Genomic DNA, 20,997 nt, shown 5'->3' on the forward strand with positions numbered 1-20,997 from the left:
CATGAAATAAATAAGCAGATGGGCAGGTTCACCACCACAGCTGATTTGGAAGGAAAAATAAATATTTAAAAATATTTTTATATTATAAATTGGTTTGAGTTGGTGTGTGCAAAGAGAGACAAAGCTACACTATTGCCACAAAACATCCCCAGCCTAGCAGGGAAGTTGCTTCTTAGATGCTGCTTCAGGGTCTGACGAATAATCTCTCAAATGGTCCTTGAGACTTGGAGTGACTTAACTGCAGTTCATCACTGGACCACAGAATCACAGAGTATCCTGAGCTAGAAGGGAACCACAAGAGTAGCCCTTAAGTCAGTTCCCTTGCACAACTGCCTGATCTTCTGCAGCTTCTCAGCTGGACTGAGAAAGACAGCAATGATTTTTCTTGACAAAGCCCAATAATAACTTCAGAAGATATTTCCTGTGTCCTTCAGCCACAATGAGCCTTCTAAAGCTCCCGGATCAACGCCTTCCTCTTGTCCATACAGGTATCAATGTGGGGAATCGGGTCAGAAAACATAAATTTAAAATTGCAAAGGAAAGGGAGACTATTTTTATGTTCTAATGTAGTTTATGTGCAGCCAACTCAAATCAGTTGTCCCTCAACACCATGGGCACAGCACAGGACCAGCTGACACAGGCTTCCATACATAACTTGAATGAATATCCATGTAACTATAGTATAAAAAACCCACTTTTCTTCCTGGGCATTTTTGGGGCATAGTCTAATTAAGGAAAAAGAAAAGAAAATGCTGATAAAATGTTTTAAAAATCTAATGCCACAAGAAGTGCTGTTAAGCTGAAAAGTAGTTTTGTCACAAAGTGAATGTAAGCACTTTCATTAAAGAGAAACATGGAAATCTGCAGTAATATGTCTAGAACAGAGTGCCACTGCAGGAATAGGAACAATATTTTACCTTTCATTCAGTTAGCTTGGAGGAAGAGTCAATTTAAGTATCCCTTGATGGGGCAAGCATTTTGTGCAGTTTTAATTAACATAAAATTTGCTAACGTTATTTAGCTTGTGCAAAAAGGAAAATTACTTAATCCTGTGTCAGCAATTTTCACAGATACATTTATAAAATTGCTAACACATGCATATATATGTTTAATTTGCAGGGAACTTGAGCTAAGTAAGTGTGACATTGTTTGGATGGATACTGTCAGGTATCTTAAAAATAATACATGAATAAAAATCTTCCTCCAAAATGAAGGAAAAGAAAAAAAAATACAAAACTAAACTTAAAAAAACCAAAACCCACCAACCAACTAACCTAAGAAAAATACCACAACAAAAGCAGGGTGTTGGACTCAACAATTTAAGAATGCAAGAAGCATTCATGTACACTCTCAGGTGTAGGAAGGGATTCTTGGGGTGTCCTGTGCAGGGCCAGAAGTTGGATTTTATGATCTTTCTGACTTCCTTCAAACTCAGAATATTCTATAATTCTAAAATCTTTCAAAATCCATTAGAAACACTGTCTTCATTCTTGCAGGCTGCTGCTGAAATACTTGCAAATTAGATAATGTAGCAAGAGAAAAAAAGTCTTAAAATATGAAAACCAGTGTCAAGTGATGTTTTACAGGACGAGGTTCCCTACTGGACACAAGAGACTTCACCTGCATGGGGCCTCCACCCCTTGGATAACTTCTGACATTCTCCACAGACAGGTATGCAGCTCTTTACAAAACTCCTGTCACAAAAACCACATTTAGATCATTCCTCCTGCTTTCAAGGGCATAAATTGCCAAAGCAAATAAATGAGCAATCAGTATCTGCTGTCTAGCAGTGTGATTCCTTCCCCCTCAGGGAAATCCCCAGAGCCCTCCCTTGGAGACACCACAGAATTCACCCCACCTGGGCATACAGAAAGCACTTCCTCATGGACTTTTGCTTAACATTGACCCATCCCAGTTCCTTTCCCCATATGTCCCAACTTCCCCTGGTTTCTCCTTTCCAGGTTTCCTCATTGGTTGTGGTGTCCTTGGTGGCCTGCCCCATTTTCCCTGAAAGCCAATGCCCTTTGCCCTGCCCTTTGTACCGCCCCCAGCCCTCCCCTGCTCAACCTTGTGCAGAGCACACGGTCTTGTTTTTTGGTCGTGGTTTCCCTTTTTGTCTTTTTTCCCTGATTTCAGTGTGCTGGAATAAATCTTGCTAGAACTGGCCATATAAAAGGCCCTTCTGGCTCTCCTTGCTGACCTAGCTGTGGTGAGTGTGGTGTGTGTGGACTTGACTGCTTTCCCTGAATGCTTACCTGAGTGGCTTTTCCACAGGAGATGCTTTTTGGGGAATCAATAGCAGCAACCACCATCTAAACCCCACACCAGTACAGCAGTGTGCTGCTTGTTGCATTGCATCACCAACAGCTGTAGCAATGGAAGCTCATCATTCTTCCCCAGACTTTAGCAATTATTGAAATACAATCCTAAAGCCAATGTCCAGTTTGTTAATTTACTATTGAAAGGGGAACAAATGAAATGCTCAGTTTTATTCTGAGCAGTCAGCTCAATGTGAGGTTGCACCTTTTCTGCTTTAGGACATTCCCATAGTTATTTTTCTTATTGCAGGGGTGACCCTACAAAGTGATTCACGTCTGCAGAATTTGTCTCCAAAATTAGCAAGAAACTATGTCAGAGGTGTCAGTGTTACTATAACACAGGGCCAAACAGGCTGATCCATGGTGGAGCTAAATCCTCTCTGATGATTCTTAACATAAACCACTCTGTGTTGCCCTTATGATGCTTTGATGCAATTTGGAGCTCTAATTTGCCAAAAGCTTTGAAAGGAAGGAGTTAAGGGGTCATTAACTTAAGACATCCCCCTTCCTCACTAAAAACAAATCAGTGGTTTCCCTCTGGGATGATGCTGCTCTAAGCACAGGCAATGGGGAAATCCCATACAACACAGCTGTCCTGGTTCCAAGATGTTGAAAACCTCTGGAAGGTAAATGAAATTGCTGTCAGACAGACAGACAGACATCTCTCAATCTCAACAAGACAAATTATTTGCATCTTAAAGGGAGAAACATTAACTTCAAATACAGTAAAAAGAAGATCCCACCAGCTGCATTGTGTGGTTCCATGTCTCCTGTTGCCACCAAATCTAGTTTTACACATATTATAGGAAAATGAAGAAATTATTGCTTACCTGAGGGCCAATCAGACCATTGATTCCTGGGAATCCTGGTTCTCCCTTTTTACCCTGCATGTTCAACAGAGGAGCACAAATTAGAGAGCAGACCAAAAACTGCTGTTGATTTTCCAGTCTTTCACCACCAAACTGGTAAATCAATGGTTACACAAAACACAAAATTTAGAAATTAAGACAACAGACACCATTTGGAAATGAAACCCCAGTTGTCTTTTACAGAGATAAAGATACAGATTGTATCTTTGGGAGATACAATCCTGTATCTCCCAAATTGTGACAATAGCTGTAAAGTGGAGAGCTGTTCTCATGAACATTGTGGCATCTCATACAACTCTGCAATCCCACCTGGCTTCCCCCTACAGAGGGGAAGGAAGTCATGGTGCTGAGATGCAGCCAAGGGAGGTGCCAAGTGTAAACACGGGCTGAGAGGTAATGCAGTGTCCCTCTGGTCCCTTGCCCTGCTTCATGCATTAAGAAATAAAATAATTGAGAACCCTGATGCATGGTTGAATAGAAAAGATCCACAATCTCTAAGGTGGGAAACAGGAATCCATGATTTCTAGATAAAGGTGGCATTAGTACCAAAGGGCAGAGCTCATGGACTCCTCTGCAAGTAAAAAATATCCCTTCAAAGGAACCAGAGAACTCCACTGGTGCAAGGCAAGGAGAGGCAAAGAGTTGGAGTACATCCCTGAGACATGGTCACCTGTATGGATGCTGGACCTCTGTGTCCCCATGGGTTTGATCTCAAAAAATTTAACAGGAAAAAATCCAACATGAGAAAAATGAGGAAGAAAGGCTGGAGTAAGCACTTGGGTTAAGGCAGAGGTTGGATTTGTTTCTTAACCCAAAGGGTGACTTGCTATGTTACTTTAGGTAAGTCAAATATTTTATAAAAATTATCTCTTTTTCCCTCATATGTAACTGACACTGAATTATAAATATTTCTAAGGCTGTTAGTAATATAGTGGGAGAGTACAAGAGGAGTCATGTAAATATCTGCGAGACAGACTTTTTCCTCCCTTATTTCTGCTTCTCATCCAGACTGATTTCCTTTTCAGAAGGAAAAGATAATTAACAAAGTTTAATGTCCCTGATAATGTGAAGGGTCAAATATAAAATCTTCCCTTTATTTTTCTTCATTGAGAGATGTGCAGAAACAGCATCTATTAACAGCAGTTTTTGCTGACTTAAATTAATGAAAAATCTAAACCATCAAAAGCAAAACAAGTTTTCATCATATTTTCCTCAGCTGTGACTGAGATTTATTATCTGATGTGTCAGAATCAGTTATTTTAATTAGTTTTCTCATTAAAAAATCCCCAGCAACCATCCACCCTAAAACAATGAAAATCAGCATTCATATACAGAAGAACTTAAGAAGAATATTAAAGGAGTTATTGTAGGATCCTCAGGTATCAGAAGGAATTTGTAATCATTTGCAGGACTCAATAAAAATTTGAATTATATACTCCAGCACACCCACGATTTATAAATGCTCCTTCTGTTTTTCCAAAGTCCATCATTTCTTTTCTTGTCAAAGCCAACAAGATCTCATTTTTAATTTGAAGGACTCATGTCACCACATGATTTAACATATGTTTTCTAGTTAAAGATGATCATTTTGCTCACTGCCAAGGTGACCATGCAAATGGCACTGTTAGAATACTCATTTAAATAAATATATAAGTTTATGAATAAAGCATACAGGATGTGGTTTGGGGGGCCAGACACGGGAGATGAGCCACCTCCAGTTTCCTGTGCATGTGGGAGCTACATGCCAAGGTGGCTGCTTCCAGAGCTACAACACTGAGGCCAGAACAGAGAATCACAGATCCTGGAATCACAGAATGGGTCAGGCTGGAAGGCACCACAGCAGCTCATCTGGTGCAACCTCCCTGCTCAGGCAGAACCATCCCAGAGCAAAGCTACAGGATTGTGTCCCGACAATTCTAGAATATCTCCAGTGAGGGAGACTCCAGTGCTCAGTCAGAAGTTCTTCCTCATAGTCAGGTGGGACTTCCTGTGCATCAGTTCCTGCCTGTTCCTCTTGTCCCATTGCTGGGCACCTGAGCAGAGCCTGGTCCATGCTCTGACCCCTCCCTGCAGACACTGACAGACAGGGATGATTTCCCTCACTCATCACTTCTTCAGGCTGAACAGGTTCAGATCTCCCAGTTTTCCTCATAAGAGAGATGCTGTAGTGTTCTTCTCTGAGGCTTGGTCCCAAGAAACAGAGGTGGATTTAGCACCAGCACATAGGAAGCATCCTTAATTGTATCCATCAAAACAACACAGTTTTACTGATGCCTTTATGTCCCACCAACAACTGTTCTGTCTCCAGAGGAGATGCAAGAGGAGCTGCTTATTTTTTCATTGAGTATAATGTTGAGAAGCTTCAGGTCTTTTCGAAACATTAAGAAATCTCTTAAAGGAACATATAATTATACAGACAGAGAGACTGAGAGAGGTTTCCTATTCTGAAGGGGACTTGTGGGCCACTTGGAGATTAGCTGAAATCCAGCTACAACAGATTTGCTCCAAAGCATTATAGTCTGTCTGTAAAGGACAGAAATACTTGCTGGGAGAAATTATACCTATGAGAGCAAAACTCAGTGAAATGTCGCACTGCCTAATAATATGACAGAGAAAACCAAAAATTATGTTGTTGCCTACAGTAAGAATCAGGTAAGTCTGTAAGATTGTGTATCTTTTGACAATATTAAATATATCCTCTTTGCCTTTATCAGCAATTTGAGCAAAAGCACAGCTAAAAATGTGTGTTTTATTGGAAATTTGTGTATTTACCTCACTGACAATTGCAGTTTCACTCTGGATTTAGTCTATGGCATCAAGCCCTTTTCCCTTTTTTTGTTAACTTGCTTAGGGTTTGATTTCTGCATGGCTGAACTTTGCCAGGGCAGGCAAAGTCATTCAAACACCCACAAATAAATACAAACACAACCATCCATCAGAAAGATATCTACTATACAGAGGACAGGAAACCAAGGAAAAATGTTGTTTCCACTCTGCTGGAGGAGAAATTCTGAAAGGTTACCACAGCCCAAAACTGTTTCTCATCTTGCTGTCCAATAGCCAGAATACACATATATTTTCTTAGCATGTTTTTCTCTGAGGTTTGGCCCAGGAAATCAGGTGGATTTGGTACAAAGTATGCAGAAAACATCTTTAGTTGTGAATGAATATGACTGCTGGCATAAATGCCAATTTTGTTTCTCCTGTAGCCTGGATGGCATACTAGGATTACCCATTTCATCTGGTCTCTTTACCTCTGCATTACTAGACAAACTGGAAGAAATCCAGCAATGTTACTCAATGTTTCAGCTCCCTGAAGGCTCCTAACAGCCTTTTATAGTCTCCATATGCATTAGATAACACCAGTAAATTTCAAAGTGAGAGCATCTCCATAGCTTGAGGATGAAAATACCACCAGGGTTGGCCAGATCATGAGTGATTATTGGGGCAGTTGTGGCAGAGTAAAGGGTTACAAGGGTTTCTGGACATTGAGAGAGACTGCACCTTGAGACTGGCTGCTTCCAAAAAGCCTACTTAATTTTCAGGGCAAAGAAAATTATTCTTCTCTCTCCTGGAATTATTTATTCATTTGACTTTGGAATTACCAGTCAGCTTTCTCCATCCCTTGGATTCTGGGAGCCTAAGGTGGAGAGTGCACCCTGAACCCAGGAGTTTCCAGTTTAAATTTTTATTAATTATTATTATTATTATTACTACTACTACTACTACTTATCTGTCTGACTTATATATTTAAGTCTTAAACATGGAGATGTTAATTCATTAAATGTTACTATATTATAAATATATTTTCCATTATTTTTCTTAAAATAAGGGAATATTTAATAATGGTATATTTAATCTAATAATTTTCATTATTTTCCATTATTTTTCTTTTCATAAGTTTATTCTTGTTACCCCATGAGACTCTTGTATTATTTTTTATTTTGTACTGATTGTGCCTTGAACTTGGACAGATTTTATCAATGTCATTTTATAAAACTAAGCTGCAGTCCAGCATATCGACACTCAAAATGGTCTAAACAGTTCCTACATCAAGATTGCTGCAGGATAAATGTTTTCTCTTGGTGTCTTTCTGAAATTTCAATCACTTGAATGAAATTGTAGCATTTTAAAAAGAGGCAAATTCTTGAAATCCAAATTACTGAGTACACTTAAGAGGAACTACTGGCCACAAAAATGTGTGTTTTCCAGGAGTGTGTCATAAGCCTGCACCTTTTGTACCTATCAAGAAAAAAAATTTGGTTTATTTCCAACAAATATTTCAGTACATCAGGTATCAAAGACTTAAGAGCAGAACCAAAGCACTTCAATTTTCTTCAATTTGACAGAAGAAAAAAGAAAGACAGGAAGAGGGAAGAAAACCACAAAACCTCCCTAAAAGTGAAAGCAGACTCTCAGAGTTCTTTTTCAGGCAGTTTTAATAAAATCAGGACAGTATTGTCTGTCACTCAAAGGTCTTACAGGTCACATGAGAATAGCAGAGCATTTTTCTTCACACAGTGTGCTCCTGATCTGAGGGTATCATTGTCAAAATGCAGACATCAGCTGCCAGGCACTTTTGACTAATAAAATGAACACAACCCAGTTGCTTGGTTCAGGTTGGAATTGTTACCTCCTGCCCCAAGATGGGATCTGTGTAGATCCACCAAGCCGAGTACTTTGATTCATCTCATGAATTCAGTCATTGAATAATGGCCTTTAATTAAAAAAATATACCTATTCATCTAAGATGCTTGGTGACTAATAAAGACCCTTAGGAGAAGTCTAACTAGCTAGACACAACAGAGTCTAGGGAAAAATTCAAAGACAGAACAGATCAAATGACATCTGTAATCAAATGATCATTAACAGGAGCATTTTCTGTCCTCTTGCAAATCCTGACGGATCACTGTCCTTTACCCAGCTAATATACTCTATTAATCTTATTCAAGAAACAATGTTTCACAGCAGGCTTGAAAACCAGGGTAATTCCTAACTTAACAATTTTGGAGCAAAGCAGTGCAGTTATTTGCTAAAGTGATATTTTCTAACATTTAGATAATTACAAGAAAGCAAGTAAATGCCATTTTCCGCTGACTTGTTGATATAGGCTGCTTGCACTATCTTCCCAAGGAGAAGATTCCTAAAATTCATGCTTACAGCTAAGTTTACCAGCACTCAGTCCAATGGACAGTCTGTAGAAAACCTCTTAGCTAGGTGTATATTTTTTTCCCTGTACTGCTGTTTGCTCATCATCCTCCTATGCTCACAGGTTTTCACACAGGCTGAAAACTGTGCTGGTGCTGACTCAAAGCACTGCAGGCAAACCCCATGATCTCCTTTAAGGAGTGAACTATATCAAGTCTCTGTGGCTGCTTTAAAAAAGTGACCCATTAAACAGCAGTACTGAGACCCAAGTGACAGCCTCCAAAAATGCTAAGCAGGTATCTCAGTTCCACTCTTATTTGTCGATTTGCTTGAGGGCAAAGAGGCCCTGAAGAGAGACCTCGACAAATGGACTGGGCAATCACCAACTGTATGGGGACTGGTGTGAATCCATAGTGCCAGATTCTGCACCTGGTATGGGGCAACCCTGGATAGGGAATGAGGCTGGAAAGCAGCTGTGGGACAGGACCTGGGGGTCCTGGTAAGTGGAAAGTTGGATTCAGCAGGGCTCTGGCAGCCAGGAGGGTCAACCCTGTCTTGGGAGCATCAGACACAGCATCACCAGCTGGGCAAGGGAGGGGATTGTCCCACTCTGCTCTGCACTGGGGTGGCCTCACCTTGAGTCCTGGGGGCAGTTTTGGGTGCCACAATATAAGAAACACAAAGACATTAGAGAGTGTCCAGAGGAAAGCAACGAGAATGGCCTTACGAGTGACTGCGGACACTTGGTCTGTTCAGCCTGGAGAAGACTGAGGAGAGACCTCTTGCAGTTACAGCTTCTTTGTGAGGGGAAGAGGAGGGACAGGTACAGATCTCTTCTCTCTGGTGACCAGTGACAGGACTTCTGGTAACAGCATGAAGCTGAAGTGGGGGAGATTTAGGCTGGGTATCAGGAAAAGGTTTTTCACACAGGTGTGGCTGAGCACTGGAACAGGCTCCCCAGGGCAGTGGTTACAGCAGTGATTATAGCCCCAAGCCTGACAGAGTTCAAGAAGCATTTGAACAATACTCTCAGGAACATGGTGGGATTCTTGGGGCTGCTTTGTGCAGAGCCGGGATTTGGACTCGATGATCCTGATCAGTGCCTTCCAACTCAGGATATTCTGATTCTGTGTTGCCTCATGAGATGTTCTTCAACAGGCTCAAGCAGGGAAAAGCAGGGTCAGAGTATGAGTGGAATGATATCAGGCCCACTATAAAATTTACCTTCTAGCAGTACTTAAATATGTGAAGACATAATTCCACATCAGAAAAAATCCAAGATTTTTCATGCACAGAAAAACTAAGCTCCTGGCAGAGAATGGTACACTAGCTACCATTTTGGAGATCCTCTTTCTGAGTACAGACCAAACAGAACAGAAAATAATACGTACTACAAGAATCTTACACTCACTTGACTTCCAGGACAACAGAATTTCTCTGAAATTTCAAACTGACCACACTGGTAGTGGTTCTGCACACTCAGAGTCATATCAAGCAACTCCTTAGCGGTAAGGAGCAGATAAATAGCGGAGAGCACATGAGAAGAAAAAACCTACACTGCATTCAACCTGTCAGCTCCAAGATGTACTGAAAATTCCTGGACCATGAATAAGGAACATGGGTAAAAATCTGGGCCTCAGGATTCCTATATAAGTAGACAAGTATATGTAAGATGGGTGAAAGTAGCAAACCTTATTGAACAAAGCTGTCCCAAGCCTCCTGAGACTCAGATTAAATAAAAGAAGCAACTCACCCTTTGACCTGGCAAACCAGGGACTCCAGGCTTGCCTTCCAGACCAGGCTCTCCCTTTAAAATTGAGAAGGTTTAGAAAGTTAATACAATAAGAAAAACTAGTGAACTATATATGATTTCCTAACTGTTTTGTGCTACCATTACTGTATGGCTACCTAGACAACTCTTACCTGATGATTATGTTATCCTGTGAGCAGAAGAGAATGAGTAAACAAGATAAAGTGACAATGCCCTGATTAAATACAGAGCACACAACTATATTTAAATTGCATAATTCAAACCAGATTTATTTAAGTAACACACCTTCACAATGCCAATCAACAGTGGAACACAACAAGCAATTCAAAAGAGAGGAAACACAGAGTGTTTGCAAATGAGGCAGCAGTGACAGTCTGAACTGAGACATCCTGCAGAGCTGGGTCATAAAATATAACTAGAATAGGCTACAATTTAAGTCAGAAGTAAGAATGTTGGTAAAAATTGTGTTGAAATATAAACACACATACTCAATTCTTAGTTTTCATCCTGAAAGTATTTCAACCACAACCTTGTGGCATAACACCAACCTCTTTGACAGCACCTACTCCCTAACCTTCATGACATGACAGCTCACAAATTATCAGTCAGTGCCTCTCTGAGATGTGCTGAATGCCCATACAGCTCTTCAGGACATTAGAAATAGAAAAATGGTCAGGTTCTGCATGATAACAGCCTTAAGGCAGAGTCTGCCCATGTCCTGGTTGTCACTTCCCTGTGTTCAGACAGGCCATCCACAGCACGACACCTCCTCTCAGCAATGAAGGAAACTGGAGGCTGTGGGCACTATTTAAATATTTTAGAGCCTAAATAATGTATAAGATTTTCATATGCCTCACTCCAGCCTGAGTTTCAGCTTCTGAAATTGCGAGTAGTGAGAGAAACAACTTACTGGAGGTCCAGGAAGTCCAGGCTGGCCTTGTGGTCCTCGTGGCCCAGGCTTTCCCTACAGGGACGTTTAAGGTTTTTTAAAAAAAAGTGTTAAAATATCTTTATGAAAATGTGCATGGGCACATTAGACACGTTGTCTGTCTTTACAGGAGCTATACCACCACTTCCCCCACAAGTCCTGAAGAACCAGTGCAGAGACCAGCTGTTTTTCTCCTTAATCTCTGGCTACTCAAATTATCAGCACTCACTAGGCTGCAGACAGACTGATCCACCCACACTCAACAGGCACTTATCCATATCTGCTTCTCTGTTTTTCAAAGGTAGTGACTCTACTGAAGAGGCTGGGATATCCTGGATATTCCACTAGAACACTCTGGGTTGGGGTTTGGTGGTGGAAAAGAATAGTTCTTGCATAAGCAGCTTCCACCAGCATTTCCCCCAAGCCTACAGAGCTCTGAAGGGCTTTAAAGTATCATTTACATGATGCATACAATTGTATTAAGTAACAGCTAAATACAAATTACAGATCTACCAGCAAAAAATCAAAATCTAAATATATATATATGTTATACATAGGACTAACAGACTGACACAACGGGTATGTCCCCCCTATTTGAGAGCCCAGGTTCAGAGACAAACTAGGCAAAAAATCAAATACTGGTTAACATTAATGTTAATACATCCCTGTCCTTAGATAATTGCATACCTGACTGTAGAATTCATACTTCTCATTGATGTAAGATTCACATCTGAAAATGACATTGCCCTTTTTCCTTTTTTCATTATTTTCCCCACCGTAAATAGGAAAATTTATTTCTCAATGTCCTGATAATGCTTCCATCCACCTTCCCTTTAAAGTATTATTTTAAAGCAAAATCTAACCTAAGAAGGAACAGAATTACATTAAAATATCCTTGCAATGAAAGAAGAGATATTGAGTTTCTCTTACTTCCTCTCCTTTTAGGCCTTCAGCATGCACCTGCAATAGAAATGCAGAATCATAAAGGATGGAAAGAGTAAATACTAGGCAGAAGGTGCCAGAGGTATCATGGGCCTCCACAGGGTATTTCTTTTCCCCTTGCTGTTCCTTCAAGTTGCATGATAACTCCTACAGCTCCTCAAATCCTGTTGCAGGCTAGGAGATGCTTTCTATTTAAAGAGCTCAGACCAACACAAGGTTTTCTCTTACCTGTGAAGGGATTTGGGTGGCTGCATAAACAGTAAGAACTTAATTAATTATCTCATTATATAAATAAGTTAGTGAATTCCCCAGATCTTGTTTTATTCTAAACCACAAAGATCTGTTGAATGCAGAAGGAATCACATAACAGGCAGACTGGCTTGGGATATGTCCCATCAGTTAAATTCGTTTTCAGATGTTATACACATCTTTCAAAATGTCTTGGTAATTGCTATCCCATCATTAATATCACATTTAAACAGGACAGCAAAATGTTCTTACCCAGATAGCCTGGGTTTTTTTCATAGTTTTGTAATTCCTTTACTTTCTACCACATTCTGAGTAAGGGAATTGTCTCCTGACTTTCCCATGATTACAGGGAGCCTTTCATTCTTTTATTTTTTTTTTAAGTCAAAGGGATGCTCCCTAACTGCTTTTTTACCAGCCCATACTGAACTCAGTTCTAGACCTCTCCTCTGCATACTTAGTGGTAAATCCTTCTCCATTCACCCAGAGCTAACCTCTTCATACAGACAATACTAGTTTCTGGACATCCTTACATCCTTGCCAGAGATGTCTCTGGCATCAGTGAAGGCACTGCTGAAGGCAGAGGGATACACACAGAGGATGTTAATCTAGTGCCACAATAAAGATAAACCTGACTCTTCTTTTTTCAGTTTAATTTTTTTCATGAGTGCTTTCCTGATTTCAGCACATCAAGTTCTAGTTGTCTTACTATTCCACCACTGAGCTAAGGGAAGATCATCCTTCTCTCCCATCAGAAACTGCCTTTTTCTTCTCCTGCCCCAACTCTTACACTCAGTCCATGTCAAAGACACTCAGCTATCCAATACTGAAATTTCATTTGCCATTATAACTTGCCCAGGCTCTATGTACCAAAGGCCACTTGGAATCAACTCAACAACTGTCAGAAACCTCATAGTCCTGTCACAGTATTGCTCTGTCTCATGCACTTGAGGCAATGCTTTCATTCACAGTCTCCCAAAATTGTAGCAGAGCATCTCCTCATTGGAACCTGTTACGTGACTTCTTCAAAAGTCTTCACTTTTAAAAACTTCTTAAAAATAATAAAAAAAGTATTTAACATCTCTCAGTGAGATCCTCCCAACCTGCATTTCTACTTCTCATGCAATAATGCTAAAAAGTCTGGAAAAGCTAAAAAAAAAATTCTTACTGAAGTGCCAGGCAATCCTGGAAGTCCTGGCTCACCCTGCAGGGAAACAAGAAAGAAATGAAAAAACATATAGAACACAACATGGCACAATACACAACAGTGCAAAGTAAAAACAACATCCTGAGCATATTTTGTAACTGTTGTTGTACATTCTTATTCTCAATAACCATCTCATAATTAATAGATCTGGACACACACCCTCAATTAAGTGTTTTCTCTGCTCTGCAGATGAATATGTGTAGAAACTGGTTGTGGTCTGTGTTACTGTGATATTTTACATACATTTTAATGACATCCAGTGACTTAAAATGAATGATGCATTGGATGTGCAATAGCATTAGATCTGTACTTCAAAAAATCTTGCATTTTCTTCATACACTTACCACACAAACACTCTGTTTGATGCTTAGATCCCTAACAGACCACCAAGGGGATGGCTATTAAGGAGATCAAAACACTTTTATTTGTTAGTAACCAAATAACTACAAAAAAGTGAGAAATGGTACCATTTTCCCCAAGTCATTTTATAGAGCAATTCACACCATAGTGGTTGCAGGACACTGGCTTGCTACACCCTTTTTCCATGATTTATTGCCATCTAGGCTATCAATTTGTTCCAGTTCATTTTTCTCCAGCAATGCCCACCATTTATTATGCTTTAAGACTGTGCATACAGAAGGTTTATCCTTTACTTTAAGCACAGACTGGTGTTACATTTATCACATAGCTTCCCTCCACACTCTATTGATTCATTACTCATGTAGGTCTCTGAATGACCCAGCATATCTTTCTTATTTTTTTCCTCTTAAGTTCAATTACTCTTTGTTATTTATTCAGAGCATCATAGAATGGTTTGGGTTGGAAGGGATCTTAAAAATAGAATCACTGAAACATTAAGGTTGAAAAGACTTCCAAAGCCATTGAGCCTAACCTGTGACTGAACACACCAGGGCAGCAAGTCCAGAGCACTGAGTGCCACATTCAGTTGTTCACTGAACACTTCCAGAGATGCTGACTCCACCACCTCCCTGGGCAGAACCTTGGAATGCCTGAGAAACCTTTCAGTCAACTAATGTTTCCTGCTGTCCAACATGAATGTTCCCTGGCATAACTTGAGGCAATTTTCTCTTGTCCTGTCACTGGTTGTCTGGGAATAGAGACCAATCCCAACCTGGATACAGCTGCTTGCCAGGGAGTTGTAAAGAGCAGTAAGGTCCCCCCTGAGTCTTCTTTTCCCCCGAATACACCCAGTTCCCACAGCAACTCTTCACAGGACTTACCCTTTAGACCCTTCATCAACTGCACTGCACTTCTCTGGCAACACTCTTGGTACCTCAACACATTTCTTTCCATGAGATGCCCAAAACTGAATGAAGACGTCTACCCAGTGCCCAGCACAGAGAGACAATCACCACCCTGGTCTTGCTGGCCACACTAGAGCTGACACAGAATGCCAGAAAGCCACTGGCCTCCTTGCCCACTTGGACATGTGCCAGCTGATGGTCAGCCTCTGTCAGCCAGCACTGCCAGGGCCTTTCCTGCTGGGCAGATTTCCAGCCACTCTGCCCCAGCCTGGGGCAATGCAGGGGTTTGCTGGGACACAAGGGTAGGACCCAGGCCTGGCTCTTCTTGAACCTCATCCTACTGGCCTCACACCATCCATCCAGCCTGTGCACATCCCCCCCTTCCAAAGTTCCAGTACATTGACAATCCCACCCAACTTGGTGTCATCACAAATATACTATTGAAGGTAGCCTCGATGACTTGTCCACATCAGAAGGACAGACACTGAACAGGACTGGGCCAGGGCACATGACAAGTAACCAAAAACCACCTGAATGTGACACCATTCATAGCCACTCTCTGGGCCTGGCCATCCTGACAGTTCCTAACCCAGCAAAGAGTGCCCCTCCTCAAGCCCTGGGCTGACAGCTTTTCCAGGACTGTGCTGTGGGAGATGGAGTCAAAAGCTTTGCTTAAATGCAGGAAGATTCCAGGCACCGCTTTTCCCTCAGCCCTGAGGTGGGTCACTCGCTCCTCAAAGGACATCACATTGCTCAGGCAGGACCTGCCTTTGCTAAACCCACGCTGGCTGGGCCTGATCCCTCAGGTGTCCTCTCTGGGCCTTGTGATCCCCCTCCTGATGATCTGCTCCAGGACCTTGCCTTGCCTGACAGGACTGGAGTTGCCCTCAACCTCCCTGCAGTCCTTCTTGGCATGAGTGTCACAGTGGCGCGTCCATCCATGTGGGACCTTGGCGACTGGCCAGGACTCATAATAAAAAAGGATGAAGAGTGGCTTAGCGAGAGTGGCTTGGCTCTTCTGCCAACTCCATCAGCAAACGTGGGCGACTCTTAGCCAATCCCATAGACTTGTCAGTGGCTCAGTGGCTTTTCAGGTCACTAATGACTTCCAACAGGATTAGAGGGGCTCTCATCTCCTCCTCAACCCTGCCTGCTGTCTCAGGAAGCTGATTGTCCTCTGAAGAATTTACCTGCCTGTAGAAGACTGAAGCATATTTCCACCCCACATCCAATAAAGAATGGAGATTTTTTCCTTGGCCTTCCTTTGTTGCTGATCTTTGTAAACAAACACTTTTTATTGTCTTTTATCGTAGTGGCCAGATGAAGTGCTAACAGAGCTTTTGCCGTCCTGATTATCTTTTTACATGAGTTGGGGGCCAAAAGGTTGAACATATAGTGGGCTGGGCGGAAAAAGCAGTTTGGCAGGGCATAAGGCTTCTTTGGGGATGGTTAAGAAGGAAACAAGTAAGGTGGGAAAAGGGAGAGCAACAGATCATTGGGAGAGGAAAAAGCGTAGCCAAAGTAGAAGGGCAAGGGGCTAAACAACACCTTTGTGACAAGGGGTGTCTACATGGAAAGCCTCCACTCTTAGACAGGGGCATGTCCATAGAAATTACCTGGCCTCTGAGACAAGGGGTGGACATGCAGACCAGCCCTTGGTGACCTGCAGTTGCATCGTGCCCAGAGGCCATTGTAACACGGGTCCCTGCACTGACCCAGAATGCTGTGGTAGTGCCAAACCACTTGTTTTGTCACTCTCAGGAGAGCAGCTCTATGAGAAGGCAGCAGTTCTCTCACGAGGCAGCAGCTACTCAGGAGGAAGCAGCTCTCCCAGGTGATCTTGGCCAGTGTTCATCAGAGCACTGCCAAGATGTCCAAGAAACAGGAAACGAACGCCCACAGCCAGTCCCGTGAGGGGCGGCTGCTGCAGTCCAAGCAGCAACAGGTGAGGGATGGGAATGGAGAGAAAGGCTGCAGTGGGAACTGGGGGAGAGCTGGGGGCAGAGACCGCTAGCCAGGCCTGGCTCCAGGCCTTGTTCTAGGGAGGAGCCAGTGCAAGGACAGCCTGGGTGGAGGAATGGCCCAGAGACTGCGAGCACAGCTGGGAGCCCACCCTGGCCTGGCTGCCATGGTCAGTAACTGCCTTGAGACAAGGACCATGAAAGCATGTGAGAGGACAGAGCATCCACATAGCTGCCTGCTGTGGTGTGGTTTTATTTTCTTTATTTGGCCTATTTTACTGCTTAATTTGTGGTTTTGAAATCCTGCTCTGTTTTCCTCCCCCTTCTCTTGGAGTGGCACAGGTTCCCCATTTTGTATCTTATGTTGCTAAACTTAGACTCACTCCCTCATTGTTATTCAGCTCGGTAAAATGTCACTTGTTCTGTTCGTTGCCTGGCCACTCCCTGCCAAGTTGTCAATCCCTCCTGTCCCTACCCTTTTCCCCCTAAAAAATTTCCTCTGCTCCTCCTCTCCTCAGATGTCAATCCTTCCCCAAGACTGCCCTTTCCTCCAGAACCTTCTCTGTCATTTTTGTATTCTTTGAAATGCCATTGGTTTACTTAAGCCTTTCCCCTCCCTTAAGATTCTCCATTGGTTTACAAGACTGTATTTCCCTGCCTTGAGTTCCACCCCCAGTTCTCCCAATTGGTTAATAATTGTATCCTCCCCCAAGACCCCCCCCCCCCCCCCCCCTTTATAAGCTAGTGCTGGCCCTCAGTTTGGGGTCTTGGGATCTTGGCCTTAAGAAGTTTGTTGTTGAGTAAAGTAATCCTAGTTCCACACCAGGACCTGTGCTGCTGTCTCTTTGTTCATTTGTGCCAAAACTCTGCTGGCGGCTGGAATTCCTGCAGAGTCTGCCAGGGGGATCTGTCACACCCTCGTTGTCGCCATTGCTGGGCTGGGGGCCTATAGCCCCCACACCGCTACAGCTGCCTTCTCCTGCTTTCCACAGGTGACCCACCGGCAGCCACAAGCAGCTCTGCAGGTCACCTGGCCAACCATCACACTCCTCCAGGGGGATACACTGCTCCTGAGACTGGTCATCGCAGGGAGTCCCTCAGGACATTACACACAGGAGGACAGCCTGGAGGGAGGGCACTCAGTGCCCCTCAGTGGCACAGTCAAACAGCCACAAAGACTGTCCGTGTCAGATTTGCTGCCTCTCCACGGCCCTCTATTGACTGGGGCATATTCGTTCTAAGAGCTCAAGCCACGACCAGGCTTGACAAGGGTCAACCTTCCTCCTCTACCAGCAGTCCCAGCAGCCCCTCTGGGTCTTTTCCCAGAGACAGACCACAGTCCAAAGGTTCTGTAGCCAGCAGCCACCAACAGGTTGTGCCACCATCTCCATGGGGCACTGTGGCTGCTGACAAGGCTTGTGAAACTCCTTCCTCAGACAGCTCAGCTGAAAGGCTCTGGCGAGGGTCAGTGGCAAGGCAGGGCCATTGCCTGCCACCCTTGCGACGTGCAGGCAGCGTGCAGCTCCGTGCAGGGAGCCAGCCTGCCTGGAACCACCTGGAGCATACTGAGGTGGAGGAGCTCACTGAGGTTTAGGAAGAGCACAGTGGCAAAACCTATGGAGACTCATTTAGAGGTCTTGCCCTGTGCCCGTGTGAAGACAGAGACATCATGTTCACCTGGATCCAGGAGCAGTCAAGTGTCTGCCAAGAGGCCAATGCAGGGTCCCAGGTGATGCCCAGCGCTCTTGGCTTGGCCAAAGATGCCACAGAAGAGACAGGAGACTCTTCTGAGCTCCTGTCTCTTGCCCAGTTGGAAGAGCAGCAGTCTATCTCTGACAACTTGCAGCCCTGGGACAGTTTTCCAAATGAGCCAGAGGAAAAGTGAGAGGAGGAAGAACTTCCAGAAACAGAGGCTGAAAGAGACAGAGACAGCATTCCTCAGAACACATCCTTGCTGTCTTGAAAGAGAAAGAGGGAGAGGCAGGAGCTTCTACCCTGGATAAAGATCCTTGCAACAAGGGGCAAAATGAGTTTTTGCCCACACCAGAGCCTGAGGAATGCTCAGACCTCTCAGCTTCTCCCTCATCTGGAAACCCCTGTGAGGACAGGGAAACTCATCAGCTGCCTGAGCAAACTGTACATGGCAAGCTGCTGTGCACGGGGCCTGAGGATGCTTCAAAGCATCCTCTGAATATCGAGGCGGAGGAGCTGGAGAAGTTGGAGGAAGAGATCCTCTCCTCCCTGGATGCAGAAAGCCCCTCGGTGCAGCACAGCCTTTGCAGCTGGACCACAGACTGTATAGGGGAGACCAAAAATTACACACAGCTCATGCCTCTGAAACTGTTTGAAGGGCTGTGGTCTTTCTTTAACAACAAAGATGTGCTGTCCAGGAAGACTTGGCTAGACCAGCTACTGGCAAAGTGGGAGGAAGAAGAGCTCCCTGACAGAAACGCTGCAGGAGTGGGGAACAGTGAGGCATAGAGCGAGTTCTCCCTCCCACTGCAAGAGGAGGGAGCAGAGCCAGCAGCTTTTCCTCTGGACAGTGATCCCTGGTACGAGGGGCACAGTGAGCCTCTTCCTGCTGCACTGCCCAAGGACACAAATGCGTTTTGGATTTGTGGTGCAACTGCCGATCCCTCGGACACGGCTTGCGATGCAGGCACAGAGGCTGGTCTTGCTCAGGCTGCCCCTCCCCAGGAAAAGCTCTGTGGGACTGGGGCACCAGCAGAAGCTTGCCCAGTGCCTGCCCAGTCCTTAACACCCATTATTCCTGCTTGATCTTCTGGCAGCACAGCCGTCCCGCAGCCCCCGGCCCCACGGCCACGGCACTCTGTGGCCAAGATGGCCCGGCGGGCTCTGCGCCGCCTTTTCTCCTTCAGCTGCCTCAGGGAGCAGCCAGAAAAGTGAGCCCAGTGCCAGCAGTAGGCAGGTCCCTAAAGATGACTACTCACCCTTTAGGCAACCACTTGCCTAAGGTAGATTCTGCGACCAACCCAAATCCTTCCATCCAAGCCCAACAGCAAGGCAGCGTGGTCGAGGAGAGCCAGCTGAGGAAGGACGGAAGTGCTGCTTTGTAGAAGCCTACAGAAACTAAATTTAGGGCCGGGGGACATCCCCACCCTGTTCCCAGGCCTGCATTAGGAGCTGAGAAATGCTCCTTAGGCCTCAGCATTGCAGGCAAAGGAAAGCACTCCCATCTTCCTTTCACATGGCAAATAGAAAAACAGCATCTCTGGATAGCGGCAGCAAGGACTGGAGAAAGGTGTGAACCCTGAAAGAACGATCTGGGGCCCTCACCTCCACAAGAACCATGGAGATCCCCAGTGCAGACAAGCACTTGGTGAGGAAAGACTGACGTGACACCGCTGGAACCAAAGGTCTTGGGTTGTCTACTGTTTCATCTCTCTCACAACCTTTTCTGCTCCCCACTTCAGTTCTCCCCCTCCTTTTCTCTGTTCCTTTCTATCTCTTTTCTTCCCATTTATTGTTAAATAAAATCCCTGTTGTTCACTTTGTTGGGTGGTGTCACTGGCACCTTAATTTGAACATAACGATTTTTCCACAATTGCATCTCAATAAGGGCACACATCTGCACACAGCACTCGAGGTGTGGCCTCCCCAGTGCCCAGCACAGAGGGACAATCACTGCCCTGGTCCTGCTGGCCACTCTAGTGCTGACACAGAATGGCAGGAGACCAGTGGCCTTCTTGCCCATCAGGGCACTTGCCGGCTCAAGTCCAGCTGCTGTCGGCCAGCACCACCAGGGCCTTTCCCACTGGGCAGATTTTCAGCCACTCTGTTCCCTGCCTGGGGCACTGCAGGGGCTTGTTGGGACATAAAGGCTGTGACACAGAGGACTCTTGTAGGGCCAAACCCCTCGTGTTGTCACTCTCAGGAGAGCAGCTCTCTGAGGAGGCAGCAGTTCTCTCACGAGGTAGCAGGTCCTCAGGAGGAAGCAGCTCTCCTGGGTGCCCTTGGTCAGTGTTCATCAGAGCACCACCAGGATGTCCCACAGACAGGAGGAAAATGCCCACAGCCAGTCCCATGAGGGGCAGCCACTGCTGTCCAAGTGGCGACAGGTGAGGGAAGGGAATGGAGGGAAAGGCTGCATTGGGGCCTGGGGGAGGGCTGGGGGCAGAGACCGCCAGCCAGGCCTGGCTCCAGGCCTTGCTCTGGGGAGGAGCCGGTGCCAGGATGGCCTGGGTGAAGGAATGGCCCAGACCCAAGGAGCACAGCAGGAAATTCAGCCCAGCCAGGCTGTTGTGGCCAGCATTGTCCTTGGGACCAGGGCCGAGCTTGCAGCTATGGAGGGGGCACAGCTGTCTCCAATCCATGCCTCCAC

The 20,997-nt window shown here is 44.6% G+C and overlaps 1 protein-coding gene across 5 annotated transcripts in view; it reads right to left on the reverse strand.

Moving 5' to 3' along the window:
- COL22A1 (collagen type XXII alpha 1 chain) overlaps nt 1-20,997 on the reverse strand; it is a 241,567-nt gene that overhangs the window by 86,728 nt on the left and 133,842 nt on the right. For all 5 annotated transcript variants that reach the window (XM_064398335.1, XM_064398343.1, XM_064398346.1 and 2 more), the window contains 5 exons: nt 13,391-13,426; nt 11,965-11,994; nt 11,017-11,070; nt 10,089-10,142; nt 3,149-3,202 (listed from right to left, as the gene is read on the reverse strand). In XM_064398335.1, the coding sequence (XP_064254405.1) occupies nt 3,149-3,202; nt 10,089-10,142; nt 11,017-11,070; nt 11,965-11,994; nt 13,391-13,426 (228 nt within the window). The remainder of the gene's footprint in view (nt 1-3,148; nt 3,203-10,088; nt 10,143-11,016; nt 11,071-11,964; nt 11,995-13,390; nt 13,427-20,997) is intronic.

This window comes from Passer domesticus, chromosome 1, assembly GCF_036417665.1.
Source record: "Passer domesticus isolate bPasDom1 chromosome 1, bPasDom1.hap1, whole genome shotgun sequence".
NCBI classification, from domain to species: domain Eukaryota; kingdom Metazoa; phylum Chordata; class Aves; order Passeriformes; family Passeridae; genus Passer; species Passer domesticus.